Genomic DNA, 14364 nt, shown 5'->3' on the forward strand with positions numbered 1-14364 from the left:
TGGGGCAGAGAATAAGTGGCATAGGTCTCCTAGTGGCTTTTTTGGAACTGCATGACTAGGTTTTGTTTCAGAAAGAGGATAACTCAAGAAGGGGTTGACTGATGGTAATGATTTTCGGTACGTAGATAGCTTGAATGATGATCTACATAATTAGATGCTAAATATGCAAATCAGCATCTGATTTCACAAGTCTGCTACATAATTATTGCAGAGAAAGAGAGAAATGTTGATAGATAGAAAATATGCAAATGAAGACCTACATTCCATAATTAATGGAAAACTACTATAATTCCCAATAAAACACTCATAATACGTCAGTCAGAAATGTCATAAATGTTAAGATCATTTGACGAAGGTATGAGGTGGTGGAACTCTAGTTTCCTAATGTTTCTGTTCCTTCCTTCTTAAATTTATCACAGAAGACGAAATTCATTATTTCGCGACGCTTGGAAAATTTGATCAATAAGAAGTATCGAATATTTTGACGAAATCGCAGAAGTGTGATCTCTGAGGTTTCCTACTGTCAATCCATTTACTTTTGTAGGGACTTCGAGGTAGCTATAGAATGGAGAAGAACATTTTACGATGAAACACTTCTGTATTACAATAACAATACATTGAAAACCCTTAGCTTTGTCATGAATTTGCGGTAGAGGGGTCACCACCAATATTGCTAAAATAAAAGCCCGCCAACGTGTCAAGGTTTACAATTTCCTCCCGATATTCTATTCTTAGTGCTTTCCTCCACTGTCCGTGCATTTTGGGTACTCCTCCACTGCCGTGCATTGGCTACAAGAGAAGCCTTGCAACCTGCCTAATGCAACGTTCCATAAATTTGAGACGGACGAGAAGTCGAGACAACTGTTTGCCAGCCAAGCCGCCAAGGACTGGGAGCTATTTCTTCTGCAAAGAGCAAAAGAACTCGTAACAGGTTCATTTGATTTACGAATGATTTATGAAATGAATAAGTTGATTGTTGCTGTTGCTGTTGCTGTTTTCATTGCTGTTAAGTTGACGGATGTGAATTTTTTTCTACACGGATTTTTTGCGTAAATGATATAATTCCTCTTATGCTTTCATAGCAAATAACAACAAAATATTTCATTTAAAAGTTATCGTTTCAATATGAGCGTTTATCTCCCTGTTAGGGGGTCATTTGATAGTTGCTGTTCTCAGTCGTAAAGTGCATGAAGTGGATATTTATGCACCGACGCTAAAGGCCTTTGTGGACGATGGAACCATAACTGAGGTAAATCATGGTTTACAGGAACGATATTTGCGTTTATCGTCATTCTAAACATAAGGATAGGTCGTCATTTCTATCAGACAACTGTTCACATAAGACGAGACTTATACTTATGTCGCAAAAGGGTTTTAAGGAGTGCTCGAGTTAACTGATGATTCCACCGTCCCGAAATAACTTGAAGCAAATGAAGAATACAGTATTGATAGCTTTATGTATGTCATGTAAATACAATTGGGTATATAGACGATTGTATGCAATTAATGTTGCCATTTTGCAGGATGAGTTCATTAATACAAATGTCGCGGTGTACTTTCGAACTGTTGACGAAGTCAAAGCACCCTTCGACGCGGAAAACTCTGCAGTTCAAAAGGCCGGTCTGAGGATACTTTCCGCCAGGGAAAAGGTTAGAAATAGTTGTTTTGAAGTATAGAGTGAATCTTACAATGAGAACATCCATATCGAACCCTAACTGGTCAACTGACAACTATATATTTGAGTTTTTTTAATGTCTTATGGTATAATTCAGGTAGAATTTTCACCCATTACAATGATGTGGTGAAAAATGAATGAATATTCAGTGGTTGTTTTCAGACGATTGAATGCCAACTTTACCAAAAAGTGATTGAGAAGGTTCTAGACGTACATGACTATGCCCGGCGTATAGTATCAGGGTGTCGAGCCTGGAGCAACTCTTCAGTCATGTCAGGTGAGTTGAATCATATTAATTATACTTTTGGAATAGCAAAATTATACTATTAGCTATACTAATAACTATACTATACTATTTGTTTACTTTAAGAAAGGTAGACCTCAAGCTACCTATACATCACAGCCCTGTCGGATGGTCTGCTGCAGCCAGATATATCTGCTTTATCAGTACGGGTCTGATTTGGAGTTCCATAAGCAGTGCAGGTCAGACCCGTAAAATTCTCTTTTATTCCCTTCAGGCCTTGCTGACACCAGGCCGGTCCAAGAGAAGGCTGACATTGTCGATAAGTTCTACAAGAAGTTAGAACAAGACGTGGCCAAAGCTCCTAACCTGTACAAGTTATCTTACAGTCACACCTACGTCCACATCTGTAAAGTAAAATAGTTTTTCTATATGCCAGTCCACTAGCATGCAGGTGACGAGTACTTGATATTACTGGCAGAAAAAAATACATCGGTACCCAGCACCAGGGCACACTTGTGTTGAATATTGAGCGCTCTATAATAATTTGAAAACTGACATAATTTCGGTAGCAAAAGTTAGGTTGTAAGATCCTTTTTTAACATTCAAAAAGATCAACTGAAGGAAGTGTGGTTTAATGCTATCTTTTCTAATTCGTTTAATCATGATGACGATAATGAAATGACAGATGTATGGAGCAGATTCAGAACCAGAAAGGCAGTATCAAAGTATCAAGCAGGAATCAAGGGACCCAAAGTATGATGCTTTACATCATAACACTGAAATCAAATCATTACAAACAGAGGCCCATGAAGAGCAAGATGCAGATCCTTTCAGGATGTGGACCGTTATGTCATCACAGCTTGTGCCTTTGGCTGAAACCGAGAGCCACACAGCTCAATCAAGTTCAGTACTTGAAAACATTGACATTGGTGCCCAGTCACTATCAAGGGACGAAGATGAGACATTAATGTAGGTGATGTCGTTTGTTTTTGTTTTTGCATTGTTTGGGGGGCCTACTCAGGGCCTGTTCAATAATCGTTTGTACAAAACTAGAATTATGTTGTATGTTTTGTTACATCACCGTTTCCTTTTTATCATATTAGTTGTATGTGCATTGAAAATAACTAAGATCATTCCAATAGCCAATTTGAATATAATTTGTAGCACTCACAGAGACCCTTACCTGGGACTGGTCTCCACAATATGATATAGTACTACTCTGGACCTGGACCGTACCCGGACTTGAATTTTCTGTACCGGTACCCACCTCTACTGTTTGTACCCTTGCAATTAGCCTACGGGCATGAATTTTCAAATAAAAGATTATTTATTATGGAATATTGGCAGACCTCGACACACCTGTGGCACCAATAGAAGGACCGTTTTTGGATGCAATGAAATAAAGTCATACCTTAGACATGTAATTTCTCCCCTGTATAGTGATATTGTAAGAGTAGAGTCCAACTTTACCTGCCGAAACAGGTGCATGTGAGCTTCGAGAAAGATGTTAATCTACCGTTAGATGGGAAAATGTGTATTGAAGAGATAAATGAAGGCTTGACCATTGATGCTACTAACATATTCTTGCATACCTGTTTTATATTCTAGTGTCTGTTTACTACGTAATGGCCTTGATGCAGACAGTGTGAGGGAGGGAAAAAGACTAAGGAAGTGAGCATGCCTGTAAGAGATATGTTTACGGGGCTATTTACATTGAGGAGACTCATCCAAACTCAATCCGACCCGACAAGGAAGCTAATTCCAACTCAGACAGTAGTGGGTGCTTTAAGAAATGCTTTATTTATATATTTGCACAAAAACATAAACAGTGAAGGAATGAAATGTATTATAGAAAGCAAACTACTGTCCTGTTCTAACCCCTTAGAAAGATGGTGAGGGAATGTTCTGTGTTGTTAGGGCGAAATGCTGGACTCTATAACTAATGTTTTTTGTTCAGTCTTCTCAAACTCTAGCCTGTGGTACAAAAGTTCTGGCTGTCAGGGGCTCATTGGGACTCCTCCAAGGGCCTGACATTAGAAGGGCTCCTAGAAGCTTGCTTTAGTCAGGGTATGGTCTACGCAGGGTACAATTAGTTCAAAACACATTAACTGGCTTGTCAGAGCTCCAAGTCGGGGCAGATATGTGACAGCATCATGTTCAGTTGACTGTCCACCATAGCTTGATCTGGGTGAATGGCGTCTTTGCCCGGCTGACACACGCTCATGTCCCACGTGTCCAACACAACCACGTCTGGATCCGCCCGGAACATCTCTCGTATCACCTCCGTGATCTGGTAAGCCAGCCAGTCGCTCCCTAGCAGGTAATACCACAATTTTCCGCCCTCATGCTCTCGTGTTGTTCCAGTTCTGACGAAAACCCGCGTGCCAGGACTTCTGCGCATGAGACGGTGTATGGCGCACCGTATAGCGTATATCCGCGACCGGAACACGTCCAACGGCTCTGCCGTAAAGTGAGCCCACAGACCGACGGCTATGATCGTGTTCGGGCCTCCTTGGATGGAGTCAACCATTTCGACAGTGTACCTGGCATGGTTAAAGACAACCTGATGGGATCCCGGTCTGGGGAAGCCGTGGAATTCTTGACGAACAGAGATGTTCCCTTCGCTGTTGTCCCCACGTCTATCAAATGCAGGATCTGTAACATATGATGGTTTGTTTGTTTGTTTTATGTGTAATTCAGCTGTGGCAAAGAAATGTATCGACTCGGAAGTGATTCTTGTTACAGTTTCAGATCTATATTCTCTCCAAGGATTATTCTTCATAGAACACCATGATACTTTCTAGGGTGTGGTCATCTTGAAATCAACTCAGCCGCTCATGAAAATTTGAACAACAAATTGAGATATTTCAGTCTCAGGAAGATATACTAGTATTCATTTGCCTTTGTGCCAAATCTCAACGCATTTAATGAAAAATTGAGCCTGTTATGAAACCACTTGCATAATTTTTTACTGCCCCACGTAATTTACGTGCGTAAAAAATGAAAAATCGACAAACCTGAATCAGTCGTGGCTTTCAACGGTACTACCTCCTGTAATTGCAAGTACCACTGTCGAATGGTGGAGTCACCTGGAGTAAAACAAAGAAAAGCGTACGAAGCAAAAAAAAAACAAGTTGGGCAAAAAAGTTGTGTTCATATACTATCCAAGTGCTCAGGGAGGTTGCGCAAATGACTGAATACTAGTATACAGTATATGGTATATGGTATACCAAACAATAGAATCTTTATGATATTGTTAATTTTTGTTCGTCCACATATTTTTGTTTAGTTCGAAATTAACTTTAGCATGCATTAGTAATTTACGGCATATATATACGGCAAACGCGAAAGATGTCATCCATGTAATCAAATCAGTATGACCTCGAAGGGATCTGGTTATCAATATTACTCCAAACAAAATCTGGTTTGTCATCACTTGGACATAGACCACAATGCATAACGACTGCACATGCGCACTCGGTACTGTGAGGTGGCGTATTGACACTCGGTCGGGAAGCAAAATAGCAGATCTCTAGACTACAAATGATACGTACCTTTCATGTACACGGACTTGTTAGCCAGGCACCGTCGGATGTCCTCCTTAGTGAACACCCGGACATTGCACGCCGATGACTTCCAGACCTTGCCTGACCAATGTCCCAATGATGTCCCAAATGAAGCTTGGGACTCACGAGCGTTCATTGTACACGGTGGCAATTGTTGAGGTGTCGGTCCTTCTGGATCAAGGACACGTATGGCCTCCTTGGAGTCTAGTTCTGCTTCTATATATGGCCTGTGTGTCGGGGAACGTGTTATGTCAAAGCTAAAGGCATGCCTTTCATACAAAACATTATGCTGTAAATATTTGTCATGAAGATATACTAGTTGGGGATAGGGTGTGCACCTCACCCGAACTCAGTCGAACCCAGTGTACATGGGCAATGACTTTATATGATGCTCCGGATACATTGTCAATGCAATTATGAATAATAGATTTACCAGTTTTTATATTTCACCCATACTTAAGTATTGGCGCAAATATATTGTTTTCATATTTCACTCGAGTGAAATATATTGTTTTTGTCATCGCCGGTTTCGGCTCCTCCGTCTCCTGTCATTTCAGTTAGATCGATTCAACTCAGTCATTTTTGTGCTATGCTAAGATCTATGACCAAAACAGCATTATCGCCATGCTGAACTAAAAAAAAGGTATAAAAAACTTTCCCATGCGGACCCCAACAGTGACGATCCAATATGGTGGGCAGAAATTCCTTCCATTTTGTATACGAGCCGGGTAATATGAACAAAACTGGCCAATATTTAGGACTTGTTACGTGTTTTATATTCATAATTGACAAGACAATGTATCCGGAGCGTCACATAAGGTCCGGCTTGCGCCATGTACACTGCATATTAGACCCGGGTGAGTTCGGATGAGTTCGGGTGAGGTATTAGGCATATCGGCTGAACGGGTAGTATGTTAATGTACATGCTTGTATGAACTTCACTTAACTTTACTTATCAGAATTTTTGAGATTGTAATATGGGTTAGTACTTTTATGATCACTTACTTTTGGAAAAGTGCCTTTTCCTTTTTGGACAAGAGACCCGCTGCCCTTCGGCGGCTCTCGTCCCCGTCCCAATGGCACAATTCGATGGAGGAGCACAAAAGTTTTTCCGTTTTCTGGCAAATCCAGGTTCCGTTCGCCTTTTGTTTGGAGAAATCACACAGTTGGTGGGGTGACAGGCTGGGATTGGCAGAGATGTAGCATTCTCGTTTTTCGGTGGCTTTCGTTTGGAAATCGACGAAGGTGCAGTAGAAAAGTCTCTTGTTCGGAATTTCTCGCACTTTCTGCAGAACATTCACTGCTTCGCTAGGGTGGACCAACTGGATCCTTATCTGATATCAGCGATAGAAAACTAGATCAAGTCAAGAAGGCATCGGTATGTTGAGTAGGCTAACGTTTTGTTTTGTGCCAAGAGTACCCAAAAAAAAAAACAAGTCCGTAAGGACAGGGAAAAGTTGTAAATTGACGAAAAACGCACTCACTGTAATCATGCTGTCACAAGCTGCCCCACCCATTGTCCCCCATTTTTTACCGAATCTGTAATCTTTTAGTGTAACTGTTACTTACCGAAACGTTTCCTACCCAGTAGAGCGGGAACTGCACGGTGTAGGTGCCGTTACAGTGGTCAGTGACGAGACCGGCGCTACTGGCCTTTGGAGAACGGTCACCGCTGATGAGTCTGGCACGAAAAAAGTCTCCTCCGTACGTCTTCGGCCGTCGTTTCTTGTCTCTCGCCACCACCCTCACGGTAAGAACGTCTCCTCGGCGATACCGTCTGTCTCTATTTAACACGACAATCTCCATGTACTTTGGGTAGGTGACCTGGTCGATGACGAGAGGTTCGTTGGGGAGGCAAGGTTGGACTGCGTCTGGCTCAATGAGGAGAGGGTTGACTGGTGGCTTCATGAGGTGAGATTTCAACAACGGCTTTGGAACTGTAGCGTCCTGTCCCCAGTTCAGTAATCCTAGATAGGAAAACTCCATAGTCTGCAAGACGTATGAAGAACAACGTCTTAACACTTGTTAGTATACTTCAATTAATCGGTCGTCTGTACGGTCGTTTTTTTTTTAAAACAATATTTACACTACAGTTTCTGAGATCTTAACATTCTCTAAGCATTTCCCTTTTTACACATAGTAAGGCGTAAAAGTATGCCGCTTCTTTGCGAGCACCAGAGCTCCATTCGTATCCACCGCCCAAAAATCGTGATCATAGCGGGCTTGTCCAGAACACAGAGAAAGCAGTTCTGCTGCAGTGCCAATGAAAGCCAAAAGGGGTCCAAAATCTAATGGTTTCGTCGATAGGACAGGACCTAACCACTTACCAAATTTCATAACGAACTGTTCATCACTTCTTGAGTCATACTGCTAAGTACAAAGCTACAAGCAAACATACATACATATACATGGTAAAACGCCACAGAAAATTTAACCTTCTTGGCGAAGGTAGTAATAATTTTGAGCGGGTATCACTATATTTCGAACGATCCATGATGAATGAAGTGACCTTCATTTTCCATTACAATTCAACACAAAGGATAGAACCTGTGGTCCTGGAGATTTTTCATACCCTCCTGTTTACTAAATAATATCGTGTTTGCTGTATGTTGCATGTCCGCGAAAGAATGTGGTAGAGGAACCATTGGCAGCCGCAGGGTATAAAGCGGCATACCCAGACATGTTTTTGATTGATGATGATGTTTACTCGGGGGAAGCATGATATCGCTCTAGTGTAACCATATGTAGCAAGGTGAAAATTACATACCGCCATGTAAATCAGCACAGTCACCACAAACAGAGCAACTCTCGGCCGGGCAATGGTCGTCATTGTAGACAACTTGAGCCACACATCGCAGACGAAAAAGGATCACACGCAGAAAGTCGTCAATCCTAATACTGTATAAGGAATTTAAACTCGTCAACATGCGTTTAAGACACGCTATCAGGTACGTTGTAGTTCGCCCATCTACGACGCACTTGGATGGAGTACAGGCGCGTTGTGCTATGTCTTAGTGTGTCCGACGAACTCCGTTTTTGTGTCCCTTGTGTGACCTTTGTGCTATTACGTCAAGAACAGGTTTAGGTGCGGCTGACGTATTGATTTATCTATGACCCGCGGATATATAAGATGTCGCTCACCTTGTAGCGGCTAGTGGCGCACAGGCCAGCTTTACACACACACATACACGTAGTTATACTCTAGTTAACGAGTTAAAGCGTATACAAAGTTCTGCTTCCAGTATTCTCTCGAGAAAAATGTGCGGTTCTCTGTGGCAAATGTGGCACATACGAAAAATGCTTATGGTAATTCCTCCTCGTTTAAACTTAACCAATACTCTAAGTGTGTTTCAAAGTGATTATTTTCATGGTTTAACTATGTGTTGCAATGAAAAGTTCATTTATCTATTAATTTATTTAGTTATCAATATTCTCCACACACATGCATGTGGGTGGGGTGAGAGAACATGTGGTGACGCCTTTTCTAGATCTCACCCCGGAAACATATACAACATCACAAATAGTTTGCATTATACATCATAAAAGGACATAGTCAACCACAATTAAGCGTAATTAAACATATTGCACTATGCATTGTTACAGGACAACAGAGTTAAATGCTTATTGAACATATTGCACTATTCATTCAGTAAACTACCGTGGCTTAAAGCAAGACACGTAGAACATCTATAGGCAGATGTCCATCATGTACAGAGATTGTCAGTTGCAAAGTGATCATTGAACCTGTCTGATAGCGACTCGACAAGACACCGGACTGCTTGGAAAGAGTCGGACTGCTGTGAGGCCACCGCCCCCATGTTACGGACTGAACGTCGAGATTAATGGTTCCATTCGGCTACAAGGCGAAAAAAAATTCGGACGTCGCAAATGTTGATGTTTTACAACGAATTGGCATTAGCAGGTGAGACCGACTACTTCTTGTTGGTCTTGTGGAAAATGAGACATTTAGTGGTCCCTATCCCTTAGAAAGATGGTGAGGAAATATTCTGTGTCTGTTAGGGCGAAATGTTGGGCTCAGTAGCTTACACTTTTTTAAATTCATTTTCTCAAAACCCTAGCCTGTGTTGCACACGTTCTCGCTGTCGGGGATTCATTGTAGTCTCCAACCAGACCCAATGGATTGCAAAGACCGTATCCAACTGGGAGAAGGAGCTTGTAATGCAATGGGTTGCAACACGTACTTCCTCTGCCAGTTTGATACGGTCTTTATGCAACCTATAGATCTGCTTGGAGATTAGATTCATTGGGCCTCCTTCTAGGGGCCTGACCATTGGAAGGACTCATAGAAGCTTGATTTAGTCAGGCTATAGTATATGGTCTACGCAGGGTACAATTAGTTTTCAAACACTTTCATTCCGTTTACTGACTGGCTTGTCAAACCTTTAAGTGGGGCAGATATGTGACAGCATCATGTTCAGTTGACTGTCCACCATAGCCTTATCTGGGTGAATGGCGTCTTTGCCCGGCTGACACACGCTCATGTCCCAAGTGTCCAACACGACCACGTCTGGATCCGCCCGGAACATCTCTCGTATCACCTCCGTGATCTGGTAAGCCAGCCAGTCGCTCCCTAGCAGGTAATACCACAATTTTCCGCCCTCGTGCTCTCGCGTTGTTCCAGTTCTGACGAAGACCCGCGTGCCGGGACTTCTGCGCATGAGACGGTGTATGGCGTCCCGTATAGCGTACATCCGCGACCGGAACACGTCCAACGGCTCTGCCGTAAAGTGAGCCCACAGACCGACGGCTATGATCGTGTTCGGGCCTCCTTGGATGGCGTCAACCATTTCGACAGTGTACCTGGCATGGTTAAAGACAACCTGATGGGATCCCGGTCTGGGGAAGCCGTGGAATTCTTGACGAACAGAGATGTTCCCTTCGCTGTTGTCCCCACGTCTATCAAATGCAGGATCTGTAACATATGATGGTTTGTTTGTTTGTTTTATGTTTAATTCAGTGTGTGGCAAAGAAATGTATCGACTCGGAAGTGATTCTTGTTACAGTTTCAGATCTATATCCTCTCCAAGGATAATTCTTCATAGAACACCGTGATACTTTCTAGGGTGTTGTCATCTTGAAATCAACTCAGCCGCTCATGAAAATTTGAACAACAAATTGAAATATTGCCGTCTCAGGAAGATATACTAGTACGCCTTTGCCTTTGTGCCAAATTTCAACGCATTTAATGAAAAACTGAGCCTGTTATGAAACCACTTGCATTATTTTTTGACTGTCCCACGTAATTTACGTACGTAAAAAAAATGAAAAATCGACAAACCTGAATCAGTCGTGGCTTTCAACGGTACTACCTCCTGTAAACGCAAGTACCACTGTCGAATGGTGGAGTCACCTGGAGTAAAACAAAGAAAAGCGTACGAAGCAAAAAAAAAACAAGTTGGGCAAAAAAGTTGTGTTCATATACTATCCAAGTGCTCAGGGAGGTTGCGCAAATGACTGAATATACAGTATATGGTATACCAAACAATAGAATCTTTATGATATTGTTAATTTTTGTTCGTCCACATATTTTTGTTTAGTTCGAAATTAACTTTAGCATGCAATAGTAATTTACGGCATATATATACGGCAAACACGAAAGGATGTCATCCATGTAATCAAATCAGTATGACCTCGAAGGTATCTGGATATCCATATTACTCCAAACAAAATCTAGTTTGTCATCACTTGGACATAGACCACAATGCATAACGACTGCACATGCGCACTCGGTACTGTGAGGTGGCGTATTGACACTCGGTCGGGAAGCAAAATAGCAGATCTCTAGACTACTAATGATACGTACCTTTCATGTACACGGACTTGTTAGCCAGGCACCGTCGGATGTCCTCCTTAGTGAACACCCGGACATTGCACGCCGATGACTTCCAGACCTTGCCTGACCAATGTCCCAATGATGTCCCAAATGAAGCTTGAGACTCCCGTGCGTTCGTTGTACACGGCGGTAGATGTTGAGGTGTCTGTCCTTCTGGATCAAGGATACGTATGGCCTCCTTGGAGTCTAGTTCTGCTTCTATATATGGCCTGTGTGTCGGGGAACGTGTTATGTCAAAGCTAAAGGCATGCCTTTCATGCAAAACATTATGCTGTACATATTTGTCATGAATATACTAGTTGGGGATAGGGTGTGCACCTCACCCGAACTCAGCCGAACTCAGTCGAACCCAGTGTACACGGGCAATGACTTTATATGATGCTCCGGATACATTGTCAATGCAATTATGAATAATAGATTTACCAGTTTTTATATTTCACCCATACTTAAGTATTGGCGCAAATATATTGTTTTCATATTTCACTCGAGTGAAATATATTGTTTTTGTCACCGCCGGTTTCGGCTCCTCCGTCTCCTGTCATTTCAGTTAAATCGATTCAACTCAGTCATTTTTGTGCTATGCTAAGATCTATGACCAAAACAACATTATCGTCATGCTAAACTAAAAAAAAGGTATAAAAAAACTTTCCCATGCGGAACCCAACAGTGACGATCCAATATGGTGGGCAGAAATTCCTTCCATTTTGTATGCGAGCCGGGTAATATGAACAAAACTGGCCAATATTTAGGACTTGTTACGTGTTTTATATTCATAATTGACAATGTATCCGGAGCGTCACATAAGGTCCGGCTTGCGCCATGTACACTGCATATTAGACCCGGGTGAGTTTGGATGAGTTCGGGTGAGGTATTTAGGCATATCGGCTGAACGGGTAGTATGTTAATATACATGCTTGTATGAACTTAATATCTTTTTGTAGTGCCTACTTAACTTCACTTAACTTTATTTACCAGAATTTTTGAGATTGAAAAATGGGTTAGTACTTTTATGATCACTTACTTTTGGAAAAGTGCCCTTTCCTTTTTGGACAAGAGACCCGCTGCCCTTCGACGGCTCTCGTCCCCGTTCCAATGGCACAATTCGATGGAGGAGCACAAAAGTTTTTCCGGTTTCTGGCAAATCCAGGTACCGTTCGCATTTTGTTTGGAGAAATCACACAGTTGGTGGGGTGACAGGCTGGGATTGGCAGAGATGTAGCATTCTCGTTTTTCGGTGGCTTTCGTTTGAAAATCAACGAAGGTGCAGTAGAAAAGTCTCTTGTTCGGAATTTCTCGCACTCTCTGTAGAACCTTCACTGCTTCGCTTGGATGGACGAGCTGGATCTTTACCTGATAATAGCGATGGAAAACTACATCAAATCAAGGAGGCGTCGGTATGTTGAGAGGGCTAACGTTTTGTTTTCTACCAAGAGTACCAAAAAAAAAACAAGTCCGCAAGGATACAAAGAATACAATCGCAGAAATTTACAGGGAAAAATTGTAAATTGACGAAAAACGCACACACTGTTATCATGCTGTCACAAGCTGTCCCACCCATTGTCCCCCATTTTTTACCGAATCTGCCTTCAACGTAATCTTTTACGGTAATGTTACTTACCGAAACGTTTCCTATCCAGTAGAGCGGGAACTGCACGGTGTAGGTGCCGTTACAGTGGTCAGTGACGCGACCGGGGCTACTGGCCTTTGGAGAGCGGTCGCTGCTGATGAGTCTGGCACGGAAAAAGTCTCCTCCGTACGTCTTCGGCCGTCGTTTCTTGTCTCTCGCCACCACCGTCACGGTAAGAACGTCTCCTCGGCGATACCGTCTGTCTCTATTTAACACGACAATCTCCGTGTACTTTGGGTAGGTGACCTGGTCGATGACGAGAGGTTCGTTGGGGAGGCAAGGTTGGACTTCGTCTGGCTCAATGGGGAGAGGGTTGACTGGTGGCTTCATGAGGTGAGATTTCAACAACGGCTTTGGAACTATAGCGTCCTGTCCCCAGTCTAGTAATCCTAGATAGGAAAACTCCATCGTCTGCAAGACGTATGAAGAACAACGTCTTTACACTTGTTAGCATAATTCAATTAATCGGTCGTCTGTACGGTCTTTTTTTAAACAATATTTACACTACAGTTTCTGAGATCTTTACATTCTCTAAGCATTTCCCTTTTTACACATAGTAAGGCGTAAAAGTATGCCGCTTCTTTGCGAGCACAAGAGCTCCATTCGTATCCACCACCCAAAAATCGTGATCGTAGCTCGCTTGTCCAGAACACAGAGAAAGCAGGTCTGCTGCAGTGCCAATGAAAGCCAAAAGGGGTCCAAAATCTAATGGTTTCGTCGATAGGTCAGGACCTAACCACTTACCAAATTTCATAACGAACTGTTCATCACTTCTTGAGTCATACTGCTAAGTACAAAGCTACAAGCAAACATACATACATATACATGGTAAAACGACACAGAAAATATAACCTTCTTGGCGAAGGTAGTAATAATTATCACTATATTTCGAACGATCCATGATGAATGAAGTGACCTTCATTTTCCATTACAATTCAACACAAAGGACAGAACCTGTGGTCCTGGAGATTTTTCATACCCTCCTGTTTACTAAATAATATCGTGTTTGCTGTATGTTGCATGCCCGCGAAAGAATGTGGTAGAGGAACCATTGGCAGCCGCAGGGTATAAAGCGGCATACCCAGACATGTTTTTGATTGATGATGTTTACTCGGGGGAAGCATGATATCGCTCTAGTGTAACCATATGTAGCAAGGTGAAAATTACATACCGCCATGTAAATCAGCACGGTCACCACAAACAGAGAAACGCTCGGACGGGCAATGGTCATCATTGTAGACAACTTGAGCCACACACAGCAGACGAGAAAGGATCACACGCAGAAAGTCGTCAATCCTAATATGAGGAATTTAAACTCGTCAACATGCGTTTATGACACGCTATCAGGTACGTTGTAGTTCGCCCATCTACGACGCACTTGGATGGAGTACAGTCTCG

General features: G+C 42.4%; 3 protein-coding genes across 3 annotated transcripts; 1 reads left to right on the forward strand and 2 right to left on the reverse strand.

The window, feature by feature from the left end:
• The first annotated feature begins 333 nt into the window (after positions 1 to 333).
• Positions 334 to 3328, forward strand: LOC136432024 (uncharacterized). Its single transcript, XM_066423039.1, has 5 exons — positions 334 to 355; positions 1149 to 1249; positions 1524 to 1649; positions 1838 to 1952; positions 2194 to 3328. Exons 1-5 carry the CDS (start codon positions 334 to 336, stop codon positions 2337 to 2339), a joined length of 510 nt encoding a protein of 169 aa, XP_066279136.1. The 3' UTR covers positions 2340 to 3328.
• A 368-nt stretch (positions 3329 to 3696) lies between these two features.
• LOC136433866 (NXPE family member 3-like) lies at positions 3697 to 8538 on the reverse strand. Its single transcript, XM_066426431.1, has 6 exons — positions 8253 to 8538; positions 7055 to 7474; positions 6491 to 6819; positions 5474 to 5712; positions 4937 to 5008; positions 3697 to 4574 (listed from the first exon to the last, which is right to left on the reverse strand). Exons 1-6 carry the CDS (start codon positions 8313 to 8315, stop codon positions 4036 to 4038), a joined length of 1662 nt encoding a protein of 553 aa, XP_066282528.1. The 5' UTR covers positions 8316 to 8538; the 3' UTR covers positions 3697 to 4035.
• Positions 8539 to 8909: 371 nt separating this feature from the next.
• On the reverse strand, positions 8910 to 14343 carry LOC136433869 (NXPE family member 3-like). The gene is made up of 6 exons (XM_066426438.1): positions 14138 to 14343; positions 12958 to 13377; positions 12361 to 12689; positions 11310 to 11548; positions 10785 to 10856; positions 8910 to 10418 (listed from the first exon to the last, which is right to left on the reverse strand). Exons 1-6 carry the CDS (start codon positions 14198 to 14200, stop codon positions 9889 to 9891), a joined length of 1653 nt encoding a protein of 550 aa, XP_066282535.1. The 5' UTR covers positions 14201 to 14343; the 3' UTR covers positions 8910 to 9888.
• Positions 14344 to 14364: the final 21 nt, after the last annotated feature.

The sequence above is a fragment of the Branchiostoma lanceolatum genome, chromosome 4 (genome assembly GCF_035083965.1).
Source record: "Branchiostoma lanceolatum isolate klBraLanc5 chromosome 4, klBraLanc5.hap2, whole genome shotgun sequence".
Taxonomy (NCBI): Eukaryota; Metazoa; Chordata; class Leptocardii; order Amphioxiformes; family Branchiostomatidae; genus Branchiostoma; species Branchiostoma lanceolatum.

Bases quoted from the DNA above. Each gene is read 5' to 3' on its own strand.
- LOC136432024 (XM_066423039.1), top strand. From the start codon at position 334: ATGTTAAGATCATTTGACGAAG. The intron at 1,250-1,523 runs GTAAATCATGGT...GCCATTTTGCAG, and splicing joins ACGATGGAACCATAACTGAG to GATGAGTTCATTAATACAAA. The intron at 1,650-1,837 runs GTTAGAAATAGT...GGTTGTTTTCAG, and splicing joins TACTTTCCGCCAGGGAAAAG to ACGATTGAATGCCAACTTTA.
- LOC136433866 (XM_066426431.1), bottom strand. From the start codon at position 8,315: ATGACGACCATTGCCCGGCCGAGAGTTGCTCTGTTTGTGGTGACTGTG. The intron at 7,475-8,252 runs GTATGTAATTTT...TACGTCTTGCAG, and splicing joins CTGTGCTGATTTACATGGCG to ACTATGGAGTTTTCCTATCT. The intron at 6,820-7,054 runs GTAAGTAACAGT...CGCTGATATCAG, and splicing joins ACTGGGTAGGAAACGTTTCG to ATAAGGATCCAGTTGGTCCA.
- LOC136433869 (XM_066426438.1), bottom strand. From the start codon at position 14,200: ATGATGACCATTGCCCGTCCGAGCGTTTCTCTGTTTGTGGTGACCGTG. The intron at 12,690-12,957 runs GTAAGTAACATT...CGCTATTATCAG, and splicing joins ACTGGATAGGAAACGTTTCG to GTAAAGATCCAGCTCGTCCA. The intron at 10,419-10,784 runs GTTTGTCGATTT...CATATGTTACAG, and splicing joins GAAAGCCACGACTGATTCAG to ATCCTGCATTTGATAGACGT.